Source organism: Ptychodera flava, chromosome 5 (genome assembly GCF_041260155.1).
Source record: "Ptychodera flava strain L36383 chromosome 5, AS_Pfla_20210202, whole genome shotgun sequence".
In the NCBI taxonomy this organism is placed as follows: Eukaryota; Metazoa; Hemichordata; class Enteropneusta; family Ptychoderidae; genus Ptychodera; species Ptychodera flava.
Genome location: NC_091932.1, coordinates 6045188 through 6072652, shown reverse-complemented (window position 1 = coordinate 6072652; position 27465 = coordinate 6045188). Strand labels below are relative to the sequence as shown.

The 27465-nt window shown below is 37.3% G+C and overlaps 2 protein-coding genes across 2 annotated transcripts; one reads left to right on the top strand and one right to left on the bottom strand.

Moving 5' to 3' along the window:
* Nucleotides 1-59: 59 nt before the first annotated feature.
* On the bottom strand, nt 60-5759 carry LOC139132832 (uncharacterized). Its single transcript, XM_070699096.1, has 9 exons — nt 5293-5759; nt 4126-4380; nt 2816-2884; nt 2449-2557; nt 1923-2069; nt 1567-1675; nt 1190-1307; nt 590-639; nt 60-256 (listed from the first exon to the last, which is right to left on the bottom strand). Exons 1-9 carry the CDS (start codon nt 5494-5496, stop codon nt 142-144), a joined length of 1176 nt encoding a protein of 391 aa, XP_070555197.1. The 5' UTR covers nt 5497-5759; the 3' UTR covers nt 60-141.
* A 2338-nt stretch (nt 5760-8097) lies between these two features.
* Nucleotides 8098-27462, top strand: LOC139132828 (transmembrane protein 214-B-like). Its single transcript, XM_070699087.1, has 17 exons — nt 8098-8257; nt 9498-9751; nt 10410-10494; nt 11121-11252; nt 11964-12046; nt 12467-12572; nt 13203-13284; nt 13738-13839; nt 14570-14581; nt 15709-15748; nt 17807-17908; nt 18301-18441; nt 20000-20113; nt 23590-23804; nt 24293-24461; nt 24975-25126; nt 25699-27462. The coding sequence occupies exons 1-17, from the start codon at nt 8098-8100 to the stop codon at nt 25820-25822; spliced, it is 2073 nt and encodes a 690-aa protein (XP_070555188.1). The 3' UTR covers nt 25823-27462.
* The last annotated feature ends 3 nt before the right edge of the window (nt 27463-27465 follow it).

Genomic DNA, 27465 nt, shown 5'->3' with positions numbered 1-27465 from the left:
GACAAGTTGAAGGATGTACGTGAATATGTACAAGAATTTCATACAGATGTAGAAACTGGCGTGGAATGGAACGCCGTTTTCATTTAAGGATCGCAAACAAAGAAAAATCCTAAGAAAGTGTGTTTCTTACTAGGATATCTGTTACTTGGAGCAAGACTGCAAAGTTTGTTGTGTGATTACAGAAACACTTGGTGTAACTGCCAGTGGTTTCCAACGCTGTGCATCCCACATCATTCCACGCACCGCCATTGGCACGCTGTCATACAATGAAAGTCATACAATGAACCGTTAGAAGTCGTCGATACCTAGCAATCAGTGCAAAGTCACATTTTTCACTCATGACAACTAGAACTCTACTGAAAAGTACGTCACAAATGTATTATTATGGTGATCACGTGTTGTTTAAAAGTTCCGATTTCGTTCAAATGTATGGTTATAAATCCATATTCGATAATAGATATAAAACAATTGAAATGTGGACTGGACTGTTGATTTGTCAGAAAGTAGGTAGAACTGAGCAAATATGGATCACAGATTGATGAGAAAGCGGTAACAAACGCAAAACGAACAAAACATACAGCTCCCTTACTTTATAGAGAAATCCCAAAACGCGCATCCGGGTACATTGTCGTGGCCGACCTGTATCGAAGCAAAATAATTAGGGTGCGTTGTGTTCACATAACTATATTGCTAGAACTAAAGAACCATGGAACTAAAGATAACAATCTATGAAGAAATGATCCAAAATACCGACACTTTACGGTCAATAAACCTCAATCAAGCCATGAATTATCTTTTGTCAATTAGCATTCAGGAAGTCAGAGGTACAATCGCAACATAGCATTAGAATGGCTTTTCAGATAAAATCACCAATATCAGCTGCATTTATCAATCGACTATACAAAAACGAAACTAACTTATGATCGACCGATCATTCAAAAGATCAGTTATACAATCCCTCATATGAAATAACAAATAAATCATCAGTTAATTGACCTCACAGTCTGTCTGTCTGTCTGACAGGTGTTTTGCCTGCACATGCGTAAGCTTAAGCTTAATGAGCTGTTTGATACTTGGTACATAGCCGGTTATTTATATCTTATATTATAGGAATTATGATCGCTGTCACCTGCCTTCGGAAAATCACTTTTATCAGACTGTATAAGGGAGTGTACAATCATAGCCTTACCTGCTGATGATGATTGAGACAGTATGTGACAGAGACAGGGATGCTAACATCTCCTGACATCGGTATCACACTGAGAGATATGAGATTCTCTGCTAATGTGCCAGTCACGTTGTGATGACTACGCCATCAGATGGCATGCAAGTAAAGTAAGACAAACAAGTTTCATTATCTGTAGGCCACGCATTTGATTATTTTCTAAAAGCGAAATCACGGAAATGAAAATAGAAAAACACGAAATCAATATAACACTCGCTTGGTTAATATGACATGACAAAAAAGTATACTATGACGACTTCCAACAAAATTTACTTCCCGGCGTCGTTTATCCCTACCGTTCTAACGCGTAATATCAGTTGTGTCAGAGTTGTCAAACTTACATGTCATTGGCCATTTGTTCGGCTACAGTTTCTTTGATGTCATGTTTAGCCATTTGACCGGTGACATCGTTGTACAAGGCACCCACCAGTACAAGTCCATCGTTTGCATCTGAAATCCAATAGATGTATGTTAAAGGACTATTGGCTAATGCATTCCTGTCTTTCTGTCTGTCTCTGTCTGTCTGTCTGTCTGTCTGTCTGTATGTATGTATGTATGTATGTATGTATGGATGGATGGATGGATGGACGGATGGATGGATGTATGCAACTATGCTTCACACTTATGCAGTCAACATCAATAACATTTTTTGCTTGTTCATGTTATCTATGTCGTTTCATTCTCGTCTCAGGCTTACCAGCAAAGCTGTCGTCAATGTCGATTGGGTTCACCAAGACTTGTTCACAGCCAGTATCATCAACCGTTAGTGCGCCCCCAGTCTCAGCAGTAAATGTCCATCCAGTTGTCAGGAAGTCCATCGTATCCACTGCCACGATTTGATATTCTGAAATTAAGAGATATCAGTTCGACCTGCGATGTTATATTGCCAAAGTTGGAGGGTTTATATGTGTTAAATACTCGAATTATATATGTATTTGTGACTAAAATTGCAACTGACTGAACATTGCAATTATCCATAGTTAGGATTGTCATGTGTATGGACAAAGGGAGCAATAGAAATATTGATAATGTGACGACATTTTTGAGGTGGTTATAAATAGATTGCTTCTTCAATGTACGTCACAGGTCTTGTAACTTTTAATGGGGGCGCTATGCAAGAAACGGTACGAGTTCACGGATCAATTTCCAAGGGTCGATATTATCGTAGGGGAGTAAAAATAAACGACTTTATAACAAACTCAAAATATGACAGAAATACTCACGGATGTTCTTCGACTTGACTCGGATTGTCTGAGATTTCTCGAGTAAATGCGCAATGCTCTCCGTGAATTTATCCACCGCCGTTACTACTGCAGAGGGTCCGACGAATTCCTAGAAATAATTGTAAAGCTAAGTTGTCTGAGCCCATGCCTTACAATAATTAACTCATGAGTAAACTGTCTTTATAAAGCCATTTACACAGAAAAGTGATCAGTTTGCGGAAAATTCGAATCAGTGAACTTTAAATAGGTCGTTATCGTTGGAAAAAATATCACGTTGATCAATCAACATAGTCCAGTACAGCACGGTTTGTGGTGTTTTAGCGCCCTCTTGGCCGCTATTATTGAAAACACTTTTTTGGCTACTTACATCTTTCAACTGGTTCCATTTAGAGTTGTACCGTGTATCGACGAGTCCATTCGAAGTACGTATAAAAGCCTGGATACGGTGTGAACGACAAATAAGAAATGTTCAGAACTTTTCAACGCATCTTTCCGCAAACTTCATCGCAGATAGCATAATAAAGTTAATCCCAAAGCGAATTATTGAAGGTGATTTAAAGAGGCACTCCCACTTGGTAACATTTTTAAAACACATTTTTTTAATGCCAACGGTCGATATTTGACGTGGCGATTGCGCGCGGATCGCGAGATATCGATAAAAACATGTCATTTCCCGAGCGTATTTTTCACATCCCGAAGTTTTACGATCGTTTCTGATTTTGACCCGAAATCCCCCGAAGTTTTGTTGTTGTGCTGCTTGACGATATACTAGGGAGTCTACAATAAGTTCGAACGACGCAATTAATTTACTTCCCACCGCAAAGACTTTATATGCACAATTATGCCATTACCTCAGGTAAGTTTTGTAAAACTTCTCCTTAGTTTTTGTCGTTTTCATTATTCTAAATCAGTTGTACTATATTTTTATTCAATACCACATAAACATCAGTTTTTACGTGTCAAATATTAGCCGCCTCCGATGACTACATTTTGTCGTCTGCCACACAGTACGCCGCGCGCGTGGTATGCGTCTATGCATACCACTCGGCGGCCGCTATGTATCAACCGCACGTAACTGCCAGTGTGCTAGTCACCTATCAAACTTTGTTTTCCGTTTTTTCTCAGAGTCAGTAAGACTCGGCTTTCCCCAGGGGGCATGACCGATCACCGACGCGAGTGGTACTGTGGCATACAGGAGCGTAAGCGTAGACTCGTACTCCATAGCTTAGTTGACAATGGCCCCAGTGCCGAACGTTCGATGTTCGGAAGCTGAATTTAGGTGGGCCACCGGAATTCAAACTTTTACTTTTTTGAGGACATGTTTTTATTGATATCTCGCGATCCGCGCGCAGTCGCCACGTCAAATATCGACCGTTGGCATTAAAAAATGTGCTTTAAAAATATTACCAAGTGGGAGTGCCACTTCAGTATATTAATGCGTAAAGTGGCTTGCTTGTCACCTATTACTTTTTGGCAGTATACCATTCTTGCGTCATGATTCATTCAGGTCGTAATTTACCATACGTCATGCAAAAAACAAACAGCTTTTGCAGACAGCACGTGGACCTGCGTAATTGTAAAGGTTTTGAAAAATAAATGACATAAAATCTATAGGTTGTTGCAGGGCAAACATGATTATTTTTAAGGAGCCATTAATCACATAACCGTCATAATCACCTGAACCATGCCTGGCAAATCGAAACCAATCATTTCAAAATCGGTCTTTTTCAGATCAACAAAAGTCGTCGTGGCGACGTCGTTCAGAAACATCGTTGTACGGATGATTTCACCAGTGCTGAGCGACATGTTGCCGTATCCGAGAAGATCGGCGAGAAACGCCATCGTACGTTTAGCGTCGTCAACTCTGACCCTTGACTGAAATGTACTTGTTCGATTGTTGTCATAGTCTTCGAAGTAGATTGTGGTAAGGGCCTGAAAAGTACATATTGATAAAATGATGAACAGATGGTCGTACAATTTAGCAGGTCCAGTTTTTGTCCAACATCAAAACGAACGTTTTAGTTACTGTAAATTTAAACACTTTTAATGTTCTACATTTTCCAAGCGCACCAGTCTGGTACAATTATACATTGCATGGAGTTACACTTTGTAATCCGATACCTTTCTATGAGATCTGATGAAAGTGTTTTTTTTACATTCATTATTGCTATCCCCTTTTGCCATTTGTACAAGAAAAATCGATTAATGATCAAAACCTACATCTTAATTTGTTTGGAAAGTGCAACTGTATATTTTGATTTATCTACTTGATGAAAAGTACATGAAAAACTACTCATTTTATTTTTCACACCACATCGATGTGTTTGTACATCAATCTACCAATGTTGTTTGATAAAGAAAACAAACGCACAGCGCTAACACTGGCAGATTTTCGAACAGGTTCGTCAATCCGAGTGCCACTCGGAGATAGCTTCGTGGAAATAATCAACAGTGCTGCTCCCAAAGACAATTCGTTTCCTTTAGATTTTTTTTCTTTTAACCACTGAACAGCGTTGCTTCGACCATGATTCTTAGCGCAAAAGTGTTAAAGGTTTGAAGTTCACGTGCATGGTTTCTATAATTACCATATGGATTCGAAATAAGCTTTGTACACGGATATGAATGCATATATATCTGAATAGAATATGGAATAATGTCGGAAACCAGTCATTTGTCTTTATCAATGTTACTTGCCTGCAGGATTAATTTTGTCTCTTCGACTTTTGCAGGAGTTAAATTTCAAATAGATTACATAGAGTATACGGTGTACGTGTTGGTCCGATATTGTTACATGTAAATACACCAGTTTCCCTCTGACAAGAATCTGTTAGTAATGTCCCTCACCTCAATCGGTATGTTTGAATAACTTCTCAACATTGACTGGATGCTTTCTCGAAATTTCACAGAATACTTTGACAGAAGAAGTTCTTTGTGTGTTTCTGGGCCAGTGTCATTTCTCAAATCGTCGTCATCGATCACGACACCGCCGGGTAGAGTGATGATGTGAGGGCCATGCTCCGCTGTCGTTGTCTCGGATACAGTTGTCATCGGTTGCGTTGTCGGCGGCAGTGATGTTTTCAATTCAGTGCTTTGCTCTGTTGGTGTTGGCCCTGGTGTCGTTGGTGGACCTACTCAGAAAATACGCCCAGACCGAAATGAGAGAGAGAGAGAGAGAGAGAGAGAGAGAGAGAGAGAGAGAGAGAGAGAGAGAGAGAGAGAGAGAGAGAGAGAGAGAGAGAGAGAGAGAGAGAGAGAGACAGACAGACAGACAGACAGACAGACAGACAGACAGACAGAGAGAGAGAGAGAGAGACCTTAGCTCATTTCTTTCAAGCAATGACCTGTAATAACTATGCCCCGAAAGAGCGCCTTCCTTATTATACATTCAGCCTTTAATAAATTGGTTACTGTTAAAGCTAATGAGGCTTCTTTTCTTTTGTTCAAATGTGATAAGAAAGTGTTTTAATTTACTTCATTGGGTAGGTATTTATAGCGGATTCACGTATGCAAGGAAGTTTGAGGTTCCAAGACAAGAAATTGACCCTTTTTAAGCTAACAATTCTCTAGTGGTTAATAAGCTCAGAACCCCCGTAAATTATATATTTTCGGAAAGCCTAGATATAGGGAAATATTTTGGTTACCATAGTGTCACCATTGTTTACATAACTATCACGTAACAGGTAATTTGCATAACCTTTCAAAAATAGGTTTTCCCTATGTTTTGTTTCAATGCTTTGAGATATGTGGCTGAAATTTGTGTGAGTGCAAGCTGTCCTAAGAATCTTCCAAACTTTGTCTCAGAATTTGTTTAAACCTTGTCAAATAATTTTTATGCCAGAAAAACTTCCAGAGCGGTGAATTTAACCCTAATTATTTTTTTTTTAAAATTGTGTTCCAAAAAAAGTAAGCAACATATATAAAATCTACACAGTTTGAAAGAGCGTTGTGACAGCTTGCATTCCAGAAAGTTTGAACTTTCATAGGAACATAGGAAAAACCGATTTTTGAAAGGGTATGCAAATTACCTCTCATATGATTGTTATGTAAACAATGGTAACACTGTGGTAACCAAAATGTTCACCTATATCTAGGCTTTTAGAAAATGTATAATTTACAGGGCTTCTGAACTTATTAGCCAAGAGAGAATTGTTAGATTAAAAAAGTCAATTTCTTGTCTTGGAACTTAATTTGGAAAGACAACTCTCTTGTTTACTGTTAATCCTTACTTAAATCATCATCGTTGTAAATGAAATGATACAGAAAGAGAAGTAGGGAGAAAGAACTTACCTATGTAACTTCAACATTATAAACTTATAATGTACACGAGTCAAAATTTTTAGACTACCTATTAGATATAAACTTACCTCCTCAACTGCATTCGACTCATACATTACCTTGAATATTTGTCGTTGACGTCTCCGTTCACTCGACCTATGGAAAAAAGACTTTTACACAATTGTATGGATTGCTCAACAAGAGAGTGAAAGAAAACACAATTGCAACAAATCATGGCGTGTACACTAAAGGTAACCTGGTTGTTATATTACGATTATCTCGAGAAATGATAAAATTTCTAAATAAGTAAATGCGGAATTCTGAAGAAGCTTCTGCTACTTTGGGCCTGACTCCGGTCCACTGAACAGTAGGCTATACTGGATGGTGAAGTGTTGCTGTGATCTCATCATGGTCAGCAGACATTATGTCGATCCTTGGAGCCAACATGCCCTGTGAATAAAACAGAAAGAAACGCGGTACATTTTAGCGAATTAAATAAAGATCGGCGAGTTTCTGGTAATTCTAATTGGTAATGGTATAAGCGCAAGTGCGCCATTCACGGTTTGAGCACGTCCATGCGATTGTCTTTACGTTCGGTACATCAGCGGCGAGTCTTTCGCGTTGTGGACAGAGACAAAACCCCGAGTTACTTCAAAACACTTCGAAGGCGAATAAGGTATCTTCAAGTTAAAAACCTGACATCATTCCCATAAACTAGTCCGGGCACTATAAAAAAATTGCACACAGCTGCACACTTCACACAGAGCTCTAAATCGATTAAACCTGGGCAATTATAAAACTGTTCAAAATATTGTTTACTTTACTTTTGGAAACGGAATAACCAAAATGTACATAGACCATAGGAAAATTTACTTGTCGTTCCCCGAAAAAAAAAATTGTCGGATATGACGTAGATTATTGTCAGTTAAGCTTAGGCCTAGGCCTAATAAGAAGTGTAAAAGACAAACTTGAATCCTTCTGAGTCTGACTGTAAACAATCCAGAAATAAAAGTTGGTTATCTTTTCTCGTGGAAAACGATGTGAATCATCATATTTTCAAGTTTTCCTGAAACTCGTCATGGAAGTGAATTGATAAGCTATAATCACAGTCCTTCTCAGACCACAAGGACTGTCAGTGATGTAATTTTAATACCAACAGAATTTAGGGCCTAATATAAATCTGCAAAATACTTGTTTTTAATACACTTTACAAACACATGTCGGTCGTTTAGTATGACATTTTCCCGTGGAATAAGTCAGTGAATGAAAGTCAGTGAGATGAGATTAATCTCCTGTATCTTGATGAAAATTGCCACTTTGATAAATAAATACTAACATAAGCAGTTCAAGGGTCCGCTAGGTTCCTGTTAATTTATGACAGTACCGTTGTTTCCCGTAATGCATTTCTCTCTCAACATGGCGTCGAACACAGCAAAATGGGAAACCGTTTCTCACAAAAAGAAGGCAACAGTGGCCGACAAAAAAGCTGCAAAAAAGGCACTCTCAGAAAACAGACCAACTATTGATACTGCACGTAAGTAGCAACTTGAATTGGATCAGGTGTGGTTTGTTTTTTCAAGAAGTCGTGTGTTTTGTAGCCAAGGAACTGACCATATGTGTGTGTACACGTGGACAAAACAGTATGACGACTTGAGGACAGTTGAACGACCTTTACAACACTTCCACTATGCATTTGCTTTCTTCGACCAAATTTACGAATCAGGCCCCAAAAAGCAGATTTTATAAGCTCTACCCCTTCGATGAATATCGTAAACATCGAAACTCAATCGTCATCACAACTGATCGTTACCTCACCGGATTTCCTAGAAATTTTGACAGTTCCCAGCTTATTGTGTCTGTCTATCGATCTGGTTCGAATTTGTTTCACAATTTTCAGGTCAAAATTTAGGGGGCGGGCCTTGATGGTACACACTAGTATATCAGTATTACAGTAATTCCTAAGTTTCACCTATTTAGGTGTTCGATCGTTTCTTTGTCTGCCATATGGCCCAGCAAGCGCGACCACATGTCGATATGTCCTTGCTGATTTATGTAACGTTACATTACAGAATGTTCTCTGCTACCTCCATGATTCAATGTAACTAATGATGGAGATGTGGCCAAAAAATGACCACAGTAATAGTGTATTATTCTGCACACAGTATTTTCAGTGTATTCTCAAGGAAAGTTGCACTGAGTTCATATATTCAGACATTCAGTACTAAAATTACACATGTAAACTTGTATACACTAAAGGTTCCTGTACATTATTACTTGTGGGAGTTCCTGTAGTGTTCATTGAGTCATGATACTAAGAATTTCTTGGACTCATTCTGCCATTTCTTGGAGTATAAATACAAGTTTTATGCTCAGGAAATCAAATACTGATACTGAAATAGCATTCCGATATGAAACCCTTGTGTAATAAATGTTTCAACAATAGATTTATTCAATGTACCCAGGCTTTCAAACTATGACATGTGATAATTGTGCCAGCATATGCAGGTATATGCAGCCAGCATTAGACTGACATACATGTAGGGGCATCATCTGGAATGCCCAATTGAATGTGAATGAGTTGCAAAGATATCATAGTTTAAAAGTTAACTTTAAAAAGTTCATTCAACCTGGTTTTTGCTTTAATCAGCTATTGTATGAATCATGCACTCAGAATCTGTGTTAAATGATACTAGAGTAATGATTCTTCAATATGCTGTTTTGTGGTAAAAAATATTTTTTCGCTCATATTTGGTATGTATATTTTTGCTTTTCAGCACCATTGCAGCAATCTGCTACCATCTACAATGTTGCATTCAATGGTGTGCGACAAACTCCAAACAAGGAATCCAGTAGAGAGGAAACAGCAAAATCCCATCAGCAGCAGTCTAAGAAAACAGCTCCCAAGAAGAAAATTGAGAAGAAAGATGAACGGTTCAAGTCTTTGGATGAAGCTCTCAAAGTGTTCGATGTGAGCGAGATGCAGGCTTTGTTTAATGATGTACAGAACAAATTCCCTGACTCCCCTCTAGTAAGTATCACTGAACTCTTAAAGGTGTGAAGTTTGTGATTGTTATCAAGGCATAATATAAAAGTACCCACCTGATTGCTTGTCAAATCTCAAAGACATCACAATTCTAGTTCCTTGGGTTGAAATATAGGAAGGTGAATGTTGCCGATGATATAAAAAATTGCTGATTCAGCAATACTAGCGAAGCCAACATGACATACCAATGATACGAGTATTCACTCATGTTCATGAAAATTTGACTGAAGTTGACTTAAAAAAAGTTCATATGGTTTGGGTTGGAGTGTTCAGAGAACCCCCTATTTCCTTCAGTTTAATTTCTGTGGAAATTTTGACATGTTTAGAAAATGATGGACAAGATTTATGCCACTTTAATAAAGTTTGTGAGGTTTAGGTGACTCTAATGAATTTCACTTCAGTCAGCTCTTTGCCATGTCAGAAGCATATGACGAGGCATTTGTTTGCTGTATAACACTTTGAAAGACTTGGAATTCTATCCAGGTGTTTTAAGTCAAATGCAAGGTAAGATGACATGGTCTTTCAAAGACACCTATGATTACGATACTGGGAACAATTTGTTAGAGTCATGTCGCAGCTAGGATTCAGCATTGATGATCACCCTGCCTCATGTAGCCTTGCATTTTGTATTCTTTCTGTGCAGCTTTGGTTGAAGGATCTGGTGACATTCATGAACTTGAAGTTGAATGTGAAAGATGGAGATCCAGTCTTTGGTGAACAGCCTTTAGGTGAGTGTCACCATCTTTCAAATTGTGTTCTTTATCTACATGAATGTGTCTAAACCCTTTGAGCGCCCAAATCAATTTTTGTTGCCTTTATAAAATACACCCAAGTCAGTTTTTTTTCAGATTTTTGCCAAAATTTTGATAAAAAACTGTAGCACATGAAATGTGATGTCTGTTTGGTTCAAAATTATCCAGCTCATTTCAGGAAAAGTTATAAAAATTGGTTAAATGTTGCTCTAAAATTTTGGCGGGGAAAAAATACAGCACTCAAAGGGTTAAACATCATGTGGTATACGCTGACCATTAGTGTCTCTATTCAATTTGTCAGTAATCATTTGTAGAAAATTACAGATTAAAGCCAGTGCAGTAAATAAATATGGAATTTTAACATCTGTAAACTTTATCATTCCAAAAACAATGCATGACTGTCTGAAAGACAGCTGGCAGAAATTGAAACCCAATTGAAAACCAAGTTTAGCCTTCTCCGCAGTTAGGAATATATTAAAGCTCATTACATATTGGACAAGCAATATACATTCTATTAGTTAGTAAACATGAGCTTCTTGAGAGTCCACAAGTGTAAAGCTTTTTTTGTAATTTTGTTGCTTGCAAAACATTTTGTATTTCAGACTACCCACTGTGTAAAGTTGGCAATACCCTGAAGAAGTTGCTGATCTCAGCCCTCAACAAGTGTTCTACCAATACTCTGCATTTATTCTTTGAGTTCTGTGTCCATGAGATGATCAGTGATAGAAACAAAAGTGAGTTATACACAGAAATATTCTTGTCAATTATGCATTTAGTTGCTGTAAAAGTTTACAATTTTCTTCTCAGTTGACGTTGAGATAAATTCCTTGAATTATCGATGTCAGTTTCATCACAAATGGACAGTGCTAAATCCAATAAGTTAGTGTTTTATCACAGTTACCATAGATATATGATTTGGACATCATGCTGATATTGTTGAATTGCCCTGATGTGACTGTCTTTGTATACCCAGTGAACCAGGGTACACACAACCTTTAAATCTCTGGTGACATTTATTTGCCTATTGCCCTAAAATAAAACCATGTAGATGATTTATTGCATAGTTTCACTATCAGAGTCTTTATATGACATGCTATATCTTGACCTATGACCCTCACATTTCGCTCCACTTTGTACTGTGCTTGATCATATGTGAAAGTTAAAAAAATTAGCATATTGCTGTGTTTGGCTTTATAACCTTAACTGACAACTACAGTAAGATTATCTTTCACAATTATCATACTTCTTAAAATAAACTAGTATTTAGGTATCATGTCATTTTATGAGCCATGAAAATAGCATAACATTACACAGCTGTCATATTTGAATCTATTTGATACACTACAGACGTTGTTATGATACCCAGTGTCAGTTTTAAATGAAGATTTCTTTGCGGGAAATTTGATGATTTATTGCTGAATCAAATGATCTTTCCTCAATTCCAGATTTATCAAGCTATGGTTACAGAATATATCTGCAGAGTATTGCCTTTGAGAGACCAGATGTAGTCATAGAGAATATTCCAAAGGTAAGATTTCTGATTTGCACTGATAAATGTACATGTGAGATCAGAAATTTATCCTTTATTACTGACAGAAAATATTCACAGATTCACTTCACTTTACACAAACAAATATATAACAAAGCAATCAATAAACACATCCCAGCCAAGGCATTACAGTAAATATCTGTGGGTTCCCTTTATACCGTATAGTATTTGATGTAAAGGAACTTGTAGACATCATTGATATATCATGTTGGCTTTCAGTACACACTACATATCATCTAAAAGTTAAAAGTGACATTCCAAGACTCATGTCATACCCTTTGTAGTTCAACTGATAACAGGTATTATAACTACAGTGGAACACTAAATGCAGCAGAGCCCCTAGTACATTATGGTGTTTTTCCAATCGTATACAATAAATGGTATGTGTTTGTGTTGAAGTTGTTGGAACTGATCAAGAAGAAACAGAATGGTCCAGCAAGTTGTCTGAGTATCATGTGGTCAGTTGGACAGGCCGGTCATAATGACTTTGCTGCAGGCCTTAGAGGTGAGATTATGTGTACAGTGAACTAAGCAATATGAACCTTATATGAACCATCGTCTGACTCTAAAGCCATAATTTTATGTCGCAATTTATTACCATGGTTTGTCCCTACGTGATGTTTTCAATTGTTAGGTTGGATGTCTATACATAGGTTGAAATGATTTAACAAAAATATCTAGGAACAGTCTACACTGAAAGTTGATGAAGACACTGAAAGTCATTGGCCAGTGTATTACATAGGACAGAATCCTTACTTGTTTGAATTACATGATACAAACTGAGAAGCAGAATGTAATCACAAATTATGGAAAATGACAGTTTCTAATATTTCTTAATGAGGCATGGTTGAAGCATTTGATTTTGCAACTGTGCATGGTCAGCACATGATTGTGTATGTTTAATGTACATAATGTTGCTTTTGTTGTTTGCATGCAACTGTCTTGTTTATTTGGAGTCCTCACTGGATAGTGCTTCATTTCAAAAAACAGATTGAGAGACAAAATATGTACTTTTGATAGACATCAGGAAGCCAGACACATTGATATCTCTGCTGAAAACCAATGAAGTACAATTGACCCAATAGCATAACACACTGCAGTGTGATATCAACTGTCTGCCTTTCATTGATTGCAGTGTGGATTAAAGTGATGTTTCCACAACTTAGTTCCAAAGCTTTAGCCAACTATGCTTTGACATACCTTGGAGACCTATTCAGGTAAGAACTGTAAAATTTGTTTGTAAACCTGTCTTTGCCATTGATTCTTCTCATAATATTAAAGTTTAGATATTTGTGTTTCAAATTCAATACAAGAATGAAATTATGTCATTGGATATGATGACATTGTACACCATTCTGTTGTATCAGTATTTAACCAAATCCTTTCCAATATTTGGTTTGAAGATTTGTGATCAGAACATTCAGAATGTTGCAATTTCTACTTTACACATATTCAAGCATATTTTATTAGCAATCATTCATTTGTATTCTTCAAGACGGCCAAACTCCAGATTGGCACACTTCATTCTTATTCATCGATACCACAATACATCAGTACAGATAGGTTTCTCATATTGTGATTTCAAAATACCCAGCATCTTACTCAAAGCCACTGTATCACATAATTCACTATACAGACATTGACTTTGTTTAATATCTTTTGTTTGCCAGTCAACACAAAGACAGATCACCTGGCTATGAAGTAATGGGACCCAATGAATTCTTCCCAATCATGGATTTCATATTCACACCTAATAATGGCCTATCAACAAGGTGAGTCTCATCTAGGAACATTAAGCAAGTTTATTATTGGCTGTTTTGTTCTCACATTGACATTTTTTACAAGGAAATAGAGACATCCGCTAAAGCCTGGTTCCTATACTCATTGGATGGTGTGTTACATGACGCCGGGCACAACCTATAGTACACTTTTAATGCTACATTTGCATTGAGCTGATTGCCACAGCAAAGTGTTCTGTAGTTTGTATTAATTGTATTTTATGGAAGCAAAATGCTTTGAAAGCAATTCTGATCAGTATTTGTTGACTCAGTCACCACATGGCAGCCCTCTACCAACTTGAGGAAAAGTTATTTTGCTTTGATATATTTTTTAATATGTTTGCAAAAAAAAGAGACTACAAATCAGTTTCTGCCGAAAGATGTTGTCGATCTGAGGAAGAAGATATGCTTTGATCCAGATTGTTTGTTTTTGTCAAAGCAAAGGACAAATTTTTGGGGATGAGACAGCGTATACACATTATAAATAGATTTGGATATTTCAATTGATGAAATCCTGCAAGAACATTGTGCAATCAGCTTTGCTTGCTCTCAGTCCAATCTGTGTGCAGACTGCTGTAATGCCTGCCAAAACTGCTCACAGTTCTCAACACTCTGTGCAGCGAAGCTGAAAGTTTCCAAAAAGTTGCTAACAATTATTTTTTTCAATAACTCTATCTCTCTGCATGCAATGTGTAATGTCTTGGCTGATTCAACCATTTCAAAGTCCGCAGCTTGGGTAATTATAGTACTCCAAATGTGTGTGTGTGTCTTTATACTCTGTCTATATTCATCATAAAGAACTTACTACCCAGGAACTGTCTTGCTTCCTGCCAATATTCACTACCTTTCTGTTCAATTTGGTTCTGCCCAAGGTAATTTACATGTGTGGGTTTGCTAACTTTATTCACAATAGGGGTGTTAGGATAGAGCTATTCTTTTTTCCTCATCAGTTGCTCCTGTGTGTGGCGATGATTTTGCATCGTATTCTCAATATTAATTATTCATTTGAAACGTGATTACAAAATTTCTTTTCTAACATTTTGGGCATCGGGTTGTCTCTGGTGTGACCTCATTGTTTTCAGCCATAGGATTGGTTTCAATACAGTGGTTGTTATGGTCCCACATTATAGGATAAAATTAGTCATCTTGATTTGTTTAACATTTTTAGTGTCAGTAAATAAGCTTGTTTCCAATGTAGATAATATTCTTGCTCATATTTGGTATTTTGCACAAAAAATGTAACATCAAGATGACTGTCATCGTAAGTTATTACAGCCAAAGCTTCGTAAATTCCATATGCATTAATTTTTTTTGTTTTTTTGTTTTCCTGAACTCTGAGATATTTCACTGTGTCAACGACGATTGCTGTTCCCCTTTACACCTTTAAAAGTAGCCTAATCTATCGACCTTTGAACTTTGTCACAAAATGCACTGTAATGTACCGGTAGTGATAAGTTAATCTTCAGACTTAGTTTTGAAAGTTTTTGAAGTGGTAGTTTCTGTTGATACAACTTGCCAGTTTCTGTCTCTGCAACAATGATAATGTCACTACACATAGAAAACAATGGGGTTTCACCAAATGAAAGGGTTATAGGAGCTAACTGTAAAAACTCTACACAGATCTCCACAGTAATTTTATGAGTCTAAATACACAAAGGACTGTAGTGACGATAATTGGTATAAGAATTTACCACTCATTCGGATAAAAGTTTATGACAAGAAAAGCTTTACAAATGTTTTTGTTATCTGTGAACAAAAGTCTGTTCAGTCACTGTGAACACATCACATGATCAGACCTATTGCCATTGTCTCTGCCTCACACTCATATTGCAATTTATGTTTCTTTTTACTTTGAAATCCTAGCTTGCAGAAGAAACTGTTAGGTTACTATCCAAAACTGAAGGTGAGTTCTTTGACGGAGAGGTTTATCTTTTGTGAAACTTTGAAATCTTTGATGACAAAATATGAAAATAATCACGGCAAATAGAAATACCAGGGACATTGTTCTTTATTCCTTACTATAGAGCATCACCAGACTCTAGACTGAAATTAAGGCATTGAGGTAGTATACCCCTCAAAAGCGAAAGATGAACTTTTGCTCAAACTTTCTATAATGAGACTTGTAACCATTCTCTCACCAAATCAAGAATGAAAAATCAGGGATCACTGTACAAAATTAGGTTTCCAGATACAGTATTTGAAATTCAAAATGGCCGCTATCCCTGTCTTAACTCTATTGGGAAACAAAGAATTTTAGATTTTTAGTCCCCACGGACACCGTCTGGGGGGACTTATAGGTTTGGTCGTGTCCGTGCGTGCGTGCGTGCGTCCGTCCGTGCGTGCGTCTGTCCGTGCGTCCGTCCGTTCACGCAGATATCTCAGATATGCCTGGAGCGATTTCATTCAAACTTGGTACAAGGATTACTTCATATGTCATACATATGCACGTCAATTTGTTTTGTGATACGATCCAATATGGCCACCAGGCGGCCATTTTATTATGATTTTTCATGTACAGAGCCATAACTCAGACATGTCTCAACCGATTTTATTCAAAGTTGGTACAAGGCATTGACCAATGTCATAGATATGCATGTCAATTTGTTTTGTGATACGATCCAATATGGCTGCCATGCGGCCATTTTATTACGATTTCTTCATGTACGGAGCCATTAAAATCAGGCATGTTTCAACCCATTTTATTCAAAGTTGGTGCAAGGACAGTGACCAATGTCATAGATATGCACGTCAATTTGTTTTGTGATAGAATCCAATATGGCTGCTGTGTGGCCATTTTGTTACGATTTTTTCATGTACAAAGCCATAACTCGAGCATATCTCAACCGATTTTATACAAAGTTGGTACAAGGACATTGACATATGTCATACATATGCACGTTGATTTGTTTTATGATACGATCCAATATGGCTGCCAGGCGGCCATTTTATTACGATTTTTTCATGTACAGAGACCTAACTCAAACATGTTTCAACCGATTTTATTCGAAGTTGGTATAAGGACATTGACCAATGTCATAGATATGCACAACAATTTGTTTTGTGATACGATCCAATATGGCTGCTGTGCGGCCATTTTATTACGATTTTTTCATGTACAGAGCCATAACTCAGGCATATCTTAACCGATTTTTTTCAAAGTTGGTACAAGGACATTGACCTATGTCATACATATGCACGTTGATTTGTTTTGTGATACGATCCAATAAATTTAATTAATTGCCAATTTGCATTTACATGATGAACTTTTGTTTTTTGGGTGAATGTCCAGAAGCACTGCATCAAAATTTATAAAATATGGTACCAGTGATAATCTATCAGTGTTATGATAGGATGCAAAAATGTTTTGCAACATCCTGTTGATTAATTCCTAGTTGACTCATTTAATGACCTTTAGGATGGTGGCCTACATTGGTTTTATGTTTTCATCACCATGGAACTCATTCTTGACCATTGAGCGCCATCTGTATCAAAGTTTTCTTATCACAGACCTAATTAATGAAGAGGACTCTATCCTCTCTGAGGACTTGTAATCAATGTTCCCATTAACAAGTGGGGACTGTGTCATCAATGATGACTTATTGAAAAACTAAGATAGAAAAAATTTTTCTTACATCAAGAGCTTTAAAATGAGTCCCCACAAGTGGTAGACCAGAAAGTATTGAAAAAATTTGTGATCCCAAGTATCTGTCCCAGCTGAGGCACATCTATCTTCATTGCATGTTTTAATATACAGCTCAAAAGACTGAAATCTCATTCCTAGCAAAAGCAGACCCTCCCCTACAACTAAAGTTTACATTTTAGTGTGTATACTCCGATACCTGTCAAAGTGTTGCAAACTATGACATATGAATGGAAATGAAATCAGCCAGCAGGAACAGAAATAGCCATTACGTGATTCCGTCTGTAACACTCATCGTTATTATTCATCATTATCTTTCAGGCACTTGCATTTGGTGAGACCCCTGCCACTAATCTCAGAAACTACTTCCCATCATTGTTGGCAAGGACAACAATTAGCTGTCCAGCATCACTGAAGACTGAGGTAAAATCAGATCTCATTGCTATTTACTATTTATTAATGTGTGTACACTATTTTAAACTATTGAGTTGTACCACAAGTTTGTAGCACAGGGCTGCATAACAGTGGTTTAAAATCTGTGTTTAGACTGATGAAATTATACAACTATTTCATCTATTACATTGTACAACGGAGATGGTTATAATACATATACTGTTCCTGTACTGTCAACATTGTGTTTGTACGTCAGCTAAAATACATTTCTGTCTCAAAATGTTTCAAAAACTGAAGTGTGGATTCCCTGAATCATTTTGACAATGAAAATTAGTTAATCTAACCTATATACATACGGTAGCTCATTTGATGTATTATGTTGATGACTAATTTGTTTGTCTTCCTTCTTATAACCTCCACAGTTGCTGTCATGTTTGACTCTGTGTCTGTCTGCTGATAACCACTGCTTCAGTGAATGGTGTCAGATGTACACCTCACACATGGAACAATCCAGTGTACTTATGAATCATCTATTGTTTGTTTGGGACCAGGCATCAAAGAAGGTAAAAATTGACAATATCCCAGTGTTATGAATAAATGCAAAATTATGATGATACGATACTATGTTTCCTAGGCAATGGTTTCAGAAGAGTTAGTATGAACAGGACTGTGATCCGAGAGTTCCAGACCATCTACAGTAACAGCATTTACGTTGGCTGCCGAGTAAGAGAAGATGAGATCGAGTATCTGACCCTTCTTCTGTGTTGGTTGTTTGACCCATTGTTTGAGATTGCAAGCACTGATGATTTCATTGAATTTCTGGGTTGTTGATTTATTCTCATCTCCAAGGTGTAAATTAAAATCCCAAGTGATGTAGAGATTACTGGGATGTGGCATATTTTTCAAGACTGGTACTGAACTCATTCAAGAACTGAGACACAGTGAATTTGTTCTGAAGTGATGTTGGGGGACAATAGACCAGGTTAATTTTCAGAGAGAGTTTCTGGTGCAGAGTTATTGCTGTCACAGCCTTGAAAGATTTCATGGAACAAATAGGTGTCCAGGATGTCAACTTTAGTGATTGCTTATATAAAGCTAGACTTCCACCGATGTTGCTGGTTCTAGGTTGTTGCTTGAAAATACAACTTGATGAAGTACAGTCAGGGACTGAAAGTATTTGTTAACCACGTTTTGGTCAGTAAAAGAATGTCAATGTCATTATCTGTGATGTAATGTGCAATGTCTAGTCATTTATTTCTCACTGAATGGACATTCCATGTAGTGAGTTGAAGTTTACTTGTATTCTTGAGAGTTTTTGGACAGTCATTTTCAGATGATGGATGTGTTTGAAGCTCAGTGATGTTATTGAAATAAATCCACCAGCTATACAGGAGTGGACAAAGTTGTATGTACAGTTCAAGGTGACATCTTTGATTGGTCTTTCTACCTTCACACCTGCTGTGGTCCCCTGTGTGTTGCAGGTTTATGGTCTAGTTTCAGTAACTTGATAACATTCCAGACTGGCACAGGTAGCCTTGATTTGCACGAGGTGTTCAAAAGTTGAATGAAGGATGGATCTTGAAAAATGCATAGTAAACCTTACGTTTGAAAAAAGTGTCAATTTGAGTGACTTGAGTAATATGAATATGCAGATACCAATAATACAGGAAATGTGCAGTTTTCTTCAATAATGGATGTAGGATTTTTCAATCCTTGTTTTCTCTAGAATATTTGATACTGAAGTTAAGAATTACCCAAGTATGTTTCTCAGTAACTTATGTGCAGGTAGCTCAGATTTTAAGATAACTGTATTCAAATGCACCGGTAAAATGATAAATCTGCAGGACCTTAGACATTGGGCTGCTAAATGTGGCACTTATCAAAATTATCAGATGTTGGTGTTCATGTGATCAACAAATATTGGCACATGTGTAGTATATAAATCATAATTGCACTCATTGTAAAGTCATTCTTGTAGACTGACAGAAGTCTGTGTTCACTAGATATCAGCTTCATTTATTGTAGGACCCCTCCATTGTGTCTCAATTTCTCCCAATGTAAGTAAATTGTTGTACTATCCAGAATGTGCAGAGACTCAACTGATTATACATCAACTTTCAGATTCCAAAGAAGCCACTAAGGGACACTATCCGAGCATTCAGTGTAACCAATGAAGAACTGACTGCCAAATCCAATCAGTACGAACATCTCAATGCCTGTAGGGCTGCTTGCAAGGTAAGTAGCTTGCTTGAATACTTCCCTGTTACTCAGTCAATAAGATTAGCAGTACCCAACTTTAAAAATATCTTCTGAAACTTTGACCATTTTATTATTCTGTTGTGATACTATGTCAGTGACTTTAAAAATTGCCAAGAGATCTTTGAAGTGGGACAATCTATTTGTTGGTCAGTTTATTAGTCCCCACGGACACCGTCCGGGGGGACTTATAGGTTTGGTCATGTCCGTGCGTCCGTCCGTGCGTCCGTGTGTGCGTGCGTGCGTGCGTCTGTGCGTCCGTCCGTTCACGCAGATATCTCAGAGACGCCTGGAGCGATTTCGTTCAAACTTGGTTCAAGGATAGTACCCTACCTCATACAGATGCACGTCGATTTGTTTCACAATGCGATCAAATTTGGCCATGTTAGAGGACTTTTTAGTTTTCACCTCCATAGACCCCCATGTATAAGGCAGTCCATAGACTCCCATGTATAAGCACAGGCGACCCATAAAGTATTACTGAGATTTTCACACTAGTTTTCACCTCCATAGACCCCCATGTATAAGGCAGTCCATAGATTCCCATGTATAAGCACAGGCGACCCATAAAGTATTACTGAGATTTTCACACTGTTTTCTCTATCATTTTCTCTCCTTTCTTCATGCTCTTACTGATCGGAGTAAATAAATAAATGTTTATTAGTCCCCACGGACACCGTCTGGGGGGACTTATAGGTTTGGTCATGTCCGTGCGTCCGTCCGTGCGTCCGTCCGTCCGTCCGTCCGTCCGTTCACGCAGATATCTCAGAGACGCCTGGAGCGATTTCGTTCAAACTTGGTACAAGGATAGTACCATACCTCATACAGATGCACGTCGATTTGTTTCACAATGCGATCAAATTTGGCCGTGGTAGAGGACTTTTTAGTTTTCACCTCCATAGACTCCCATGTATAAGGCAGACCATAGACTCCCATGTATAAGGCAGACCATAGACTCCTATGTATAAGGCAGTCCATAGACTCCCATGTATAAGGCAGACCATAGACTCCCATGTATAAGGCAGTCCATAGACTCCCATGTATAAGGCAGTCCATAGACTCCCATGTATAAGGAAGTCCATAGACTCCCATGTATAAGGCAGTCCATAGACTCCCATCTATAAGGCAGTACATAGGCTCCCATGTATAAGGCCAAGATAAATAAAAATTTAGTTTCTCATCGTATTCATATTGCAAAAAGGATGCAGTGACACAGTTTTTAGTCCCCACAGATAAAGTCCAGGGGGCTCATAGATTGGGTTATGTCAGTCCGTGAGTCCATCCGTTCACGCAGATATCTCAGACACTTTGACAAAATGTCATGTGACCTTGGTGACCTTTGACCTCGAATATACATATTTGTCCATAACTCAGTAACCACAAGTGGTAAACCTTTCATATATGGTATGATGGGACACCCTATGACGCCACATATTGTACCTCATTAATTATGTGCATATCTAATTTTGAGCGAGCCAATAGAGCTAGAGGTCTGATTTTTGGTATATATGGATAACTTAGCAATACAATTTTTTGACAAAATGTCACGTGACCTTGGTGACCTTTAACCTCAAATATACATATTTGTCCATAACTCAGTAATCACTAATGCTACACCCTTCATATTTGGTGTGATGGGGACACCTTATGACACCACATATTGTACCTCATTAATTATGTGCATATCTAATTTTGAGCGAGCCAATAGAGCCAGAGGTCTGATTTTTGGTATGTAGGGATAACTTAGCAATACAATTTTTTTGACAAAATGTCAAGTGATCTCAATGACCTTTGACCTCAAATATACATATTTGTGCATAACTCAGTAACCACAAGTGCTACACTCTTCATATTTGGTATGATGGGACACCTTATGACGCCACATATTGTACCTCGTTAATTATGCGCATATGTAATTTTGAGCGAGCCAAAGAGCTAGAGGTCTGATTTTTGGTATATAGGGATAACTTAGCAATACAATTATTTTGAAAAAATGTAATGTGACCTCAATGACCTTTGACCTCAAATATACATATTTGTCCAAAACTCAGTAACCACAAATGCTACACCCTTCATATTTGGTATGATGGGACAACTTATGACGCCACATATTGTACCTCATTAATTATGCACATAGCTAATTTTGAGTGAGCGAATAGAGCTAGAGGTCTGATTTTTGGTATATAGGCATAACTTAGCAATACAATTTTTTTGACAAAATGTCACGTGACCTTGGTGACCTTTGACCTCAAATATACATATTTGTCCATAACTCAGTAACCACAAGTGCTACACCCTTCATATATGGTATGATGGGACACCTTATGACGCAACATATTGTCCTCATTAATTATGTGCATATCTAATTTTGAGCGAGCCAATAGAGCTAGAGGTCTGATTTTTGGTATGTAGGGATAACTTAGCAATACAATTTTTTTGACAAAATGTCACGTGACCTCGGTGACCTTTGACCCCAAATATACATATTTGTCCATAACTCAGGAACCACAAGTGCTACACCCTTCACATTTGGTATGATGGGACACCTTATGACGCCACATATTGTACCTGATTCATTATGTGCATATCTAATTTTGAACAAGCCAATAGAGGTAAATGTATGATTTTTAGTATATAGGGATAGACTATAGGATAGAAATTTTTTGACAAAATGTCATGTGACCTCGATAACCTTTTACCTAAAATACACGATTATGTCAATAAATAAGTAACCACAAGTGCTATGTCCTTTATATTAGTAGGATGGGAGACCTTATGACAACACATGCCTTACCTCGTTAATTATGCCCATATATAATTGTGGGCAAGCCAATAGAGCTAGAGGTCTGAATTTTGGCATATATGGATTAATTAGCAATACAATGTTTTTTTTCAAAATGTCACATGACCTTGATGACCTTAGACCTTGAATATGCATATATATGCATAACTCAGTAATCACAAGTTCTTTACGCTTCAATTTTGATAGGATAATAGACCTTAAGATGTCACATCTTGTACCTCATTTATTATGCACATATGTATTTCTTGGCTGGCCAATACAGCTAGAGGTTTGATCTTTTTTCCCGATTTAGAACCAGAACTTAGACATGCCTCTTGTTTCAAATTGGGAACAATGACATAGACCTATGTGTCCATAGATCTGAACATATACACTTTAGTGATACTTCTTAATGACCTCATTTCCCTGCCCCCTCAAGACTAATACTCCTATTACAAGTGGGGACTATGTCATTGTCAATGACTTGTTTATTTATTATAAAGTATGGATTTCTTAAGATTCATGAAAACCGAACAAAGGACAAATCTATAGGGGATATGATGACTATTTGCAAATCACCTACACACAACTGTTTCCCACAAGGAAATGGAATATGTACGTGTAAACAAAAAATTGATGAAAGATAACATGTGAATGACATTATGTCTCATAGGAGTTGATCGCAAAGATGACCGGAACCACATTTCCTTGGAGAACACTTGTGTTTCTGATAATGAGTGGAATCATCGCCTTGGTAACCATTGACATGTACACACACCGTGGTTACGCTGGTTCAAGAACAGCTCTAGCCTTAGAAAACAGTGGTTTGGAGTCTGCTTCCCTGCAAGCCTGGAATAAAATTACTGTCTATGCAGGAAGAGCTAACAAGTAAGTCATGGTTTTGCCCAAACGCCTTGTTATCAATGATGAGTGTGGACTTGTTTGTAGGGATCAGGGGTGAAAGGTCAACATGCTTGTGTCAAAGAAACAGATGACGGCACTTTTTCATAAAATGGAAAAGGAGAGAAGCTAACTTTTACTTAGTTTTGCCAGGTCATTTGCATAGGTCCATGAACACAATGTGAAGGGGCTTGTCCTGTCTATTTGCATCTTCTGTCTGACTGGTTCAACATTACAGCTCAGATAAAATGTCCAGGAAATCCTGACACCAACACAACTTGGCTCACCTTTACCCCAGGAAAAAAATTACAGAGTTGTAAAGTGAACAGGCTGAGCCCACAAGATGTTTGTCAAACTGTACCAGACAGTGGGTTTAATGACTTTATAATGTGTTCTCAGAGCAAACATGTTCCCAGATATCAACTTAGTCCATGTGATATGTGACTCTGAGTTTTGTCATTATTTTCATCTTTCAGTTGGACACAAGAGAATGTTCCATACTACTATGCTAAAGCCTGCGAGTTCAGTGAGCCATACCTTCAGTTACTTTGGGAAAAACTCTACCAGCTTGGTGTGTACATAGCAGAGGTAACGGAACCACAGAGGAAATGGCTCAACCAGAAAGTACCGCTTCTCTTAGAATGGGTAAGTATATCAATGATTATTCTCAAACTGATAAATACTCATCCATTCTGCTGTGTCAGAGTGAGCTGTAACCCTTTCATCACAATGGTTTGGCCCAAACCATTGTGATGTGGACCTGTTTACAGGGACTTTGGGGTGAACAGGTTAATGAGTGCTTGATTCAACAATATTGAATTTTATTATTCATGACAAGTTATGCACAAAAATATAATGCATTTGTGCAATTTGTGCATAGTTCTTAATAATTAAAAAATAATATTTTTAGTATTTTGTTGTTTTGCTACTTGATGTGCAATATTAGTGGCTTGTGTTGAATGCTATGTTTCAGCTGTAAGTTGTTCCAAGTTGCTTTTAATCATGGGAAAGAGAAGGTTTATACAGTCACTCTGACAATAATAAAACAGATTTTTTATCAATTACTAAATAGTACTAAATATTAATATTTTTTTCCATCAGGTTCAAAACGTGCTGATGTTGCTGAATTAAAGTATTGGTTTTCTGTTTTTTTCACAGATACAAGATCAGTTACCGGTGGTGACAGACACAATAAAACATTATGTTATTGTTGTGTGGTCGGTGATATACCATTACAGTATGGTGGTATGGGAAACCATATCACCATATCTATTTGCAGCCGGCACATGGCTGCAGGAAAACATCTTTACGTGAGTATCAAATCTTCATGTGATTCCTTGAACAAGGAAAACTTGCGGGGTGAAGCTAGTTTCACAAAGAGATATTGCTACTCAATAGAATCCTGTCATGGTAATAGTTGATGTGCAGTAGAGATTGAGTTTTAACACTTTGAGCGCTGCAATTTTCCAACCAAAATTATAGTGTGCAACATTTTACCAATTTTGTGAATTTTTCTGTAAGTTTTTGACAATTTTGGACCAAATGAACATCACATTTTATTGTCTTCAGATTTTAATCAAAATTTTAGCAAAACTTAGAAAAAAATTGACTGGTGTATAATTTGATATAGGCAACAAAAATTGACTTTGGCCCTCAAAATTAATATATGACGTCAGTGTTTAAGATCCCAATGGCTGATATGCTGGCAAGAATGAAGTACTGCAAAGACATTCAGTTTGATACCATTTGCTGTAGTGTGTAAGTTCAGCCTGTTGTCAATGGCAACCCCCTGACCGCCCTTTCACTGCCTAATCTTAACAGCTTTGTAATTTGAATAAGAGTTTGGCTTTTGGAACCTTTTTGTCTCTGTCTTTTTTTTCAGTGGGAAGTTATCCCAGGAGTCCATCAGGCATGGAATTCATAACACATGGACTTTAGTGCAGAATTACACGGTAGCATTCACACACTGGTGTTCACAGGCACTCACCAAAGAATCCGCACAATAAAGTATATCAAAACAGAATATTTCACAAAGAAAGAGAAAAAAGGTTCCTTATATATTTATTGAACATTGTGACACAAAGAAAATAAAATTAAAAAATATAGACAAAATAAAAAATGTAAATTATGAGTCTATGAAGAACTACACACATGACAGTTGGTGTTGTGTTGGTCATGCATGCTTTGCGACAAAAAAATATTTTTTTGTTCAAAACTACTTTGCATAGAAATTGCTTGTCATAGAAATGTTCAAAATTCTCTTGCCACCATACTTTTTGTAAGGCACAGGTTTTGTTATCTTTACGTGGAAAAGTCAAAAGTACAAGTATTACATAAGTACCTCAGAGACAAAACTTTTTTCAAGTTCAGTGTATTGTATGTCAGAGTATTATGAGAGTGCCATGGTGATACATGGAATAGTGAAGTCTATCATTAGTTGGAACCCAGATTTGTATCAACATTTTGTACTTTACTGTAGATACACAACAACTCTAGTACAACTTATGGTCGTTAAGTCTCAGTGATCATAAAATGATCAAATTGTCAGTCAGGAAAATTAATTATATTACACACACTCGAACAGCTTTCTACAAATTCTAGTTTAGCACTTTACAGACATTTTCACCTTTTTGGGTATGACATCATTGCCTTGATCTTTGTTGCTTATATGGTTTCTACATATTATGGTATATGTATGGATTCATGCGTACATGTAGCTCCATTAACCAGCCAGCTTTGGGTTCATCCTTTTGTTTTCATATCCAGTGATGACCTGCTCACTGGGAAATAGCTCAGTCAGAATATGGTTCCAATCCAATACTCAGTTATCACTGAGTAACAGAGTATGTTGTGTCATATAAATGACTTGCAATATTGACAAAACCACAACACACAACATTGAGATGAAGACATTCTCACCTTAAATTACTTTGTATGACTAGTCACTGATGCAAATATAAAGCTCTACATTTGAAATCAAGTCAGTGAATATATTCCTTCATCCACTGAACACAAGAGAAACTTTCATTCCAGGTGTGTACCCCATTCTACCCATGTTGATGTTGTGTAAAATTGTGGAATTTAAATTAAACTTGATCATGGTATGAAATTACTTATAATAACATGTTGTTGACACAAATATTGTGCAATAAAGTAGAGCTTACCATTTCTCTGTTTTGCCAAGCACAGTTGCATACTGCTATGTATTCTGTGCCATCTTTCAGGGATTGTAATTGGTTGGTTTGCTTTGTAATTGGTTAGTTGCTTTCATGGCTACATAGCAAGTTTCATTTCCCTGTAATGCCAGTGTATCACAGATTCATGCATACTAATATCTTTTGTCTACTACCTTTCAGTGTTGTAATTTGATAGTTGGTTTTGCGCTACACAGTAAGTTAGTCACATCTCTCTGTTATGCCAAATATCTGTTTATTCTCCGCTATTGTTCAGTTATTGTAATTTCTTAGTTGGTTTCTCAGCGAAACAGCAAATAAGTTCTTGTTCCTTTATGTTACCTTTGATTTCAAACTGAAATGTGCTGAATTCAAAAGTTATCAGCAGTTTACAACTGAGGCTGTTTTTTCAGTGAAGTTGCAACAACAACCATGTTATTAAGTTCAATAAATGTAATTTTTCCAACTAACAAGTG

Excerpts from the sequence above, each read along its gene's own strand:
- LOC139132832 (XM_070699096.1), bottom strand. The coding sequence starts at position 5,496 with ATGACAACTGTATCCGAGACAACGACAGCGGAGCATGGCCCTCACATC. Across the intron at positions 4,381-5,292 it reads ATTCAAACATACCGATTGAG|GCCCTTACCACAATCTACTT; the intron begins GTGAGGGACATT and ends TGTACTTTTCAG. Across the intron at positions 640-1,189 it reads GTCTCAATCATCATCAGCAG|GTCGGCCACGACAATGTACC; the intron begins GTAAGGCTATGA and ends GCTTCGATACAG.
- LOC139132828 (XM_070699087.1), top strand. The coding sequence starts at position 8,098 with ATGACAGTACCGTTGTTTCCCGTAATGCATTTCTCTCTCAACATGGCG. Across the intron at positions 9,752-10,409 it reads AATTCCCTGACTCCCCTCTA|CTTTGGTTGAAGGATCTGGT; the intron begins GTAAGTATCACT and ends CTTTCTGTGCAG. Across the intron at positions 10,495-11,120 it reads CTTTGGTGAACAGCCTTTAG|ACTACCCACTGTGTAAAGTT; the intron begins GTGAGTGTCACC and ends TTTGTATTTCAG.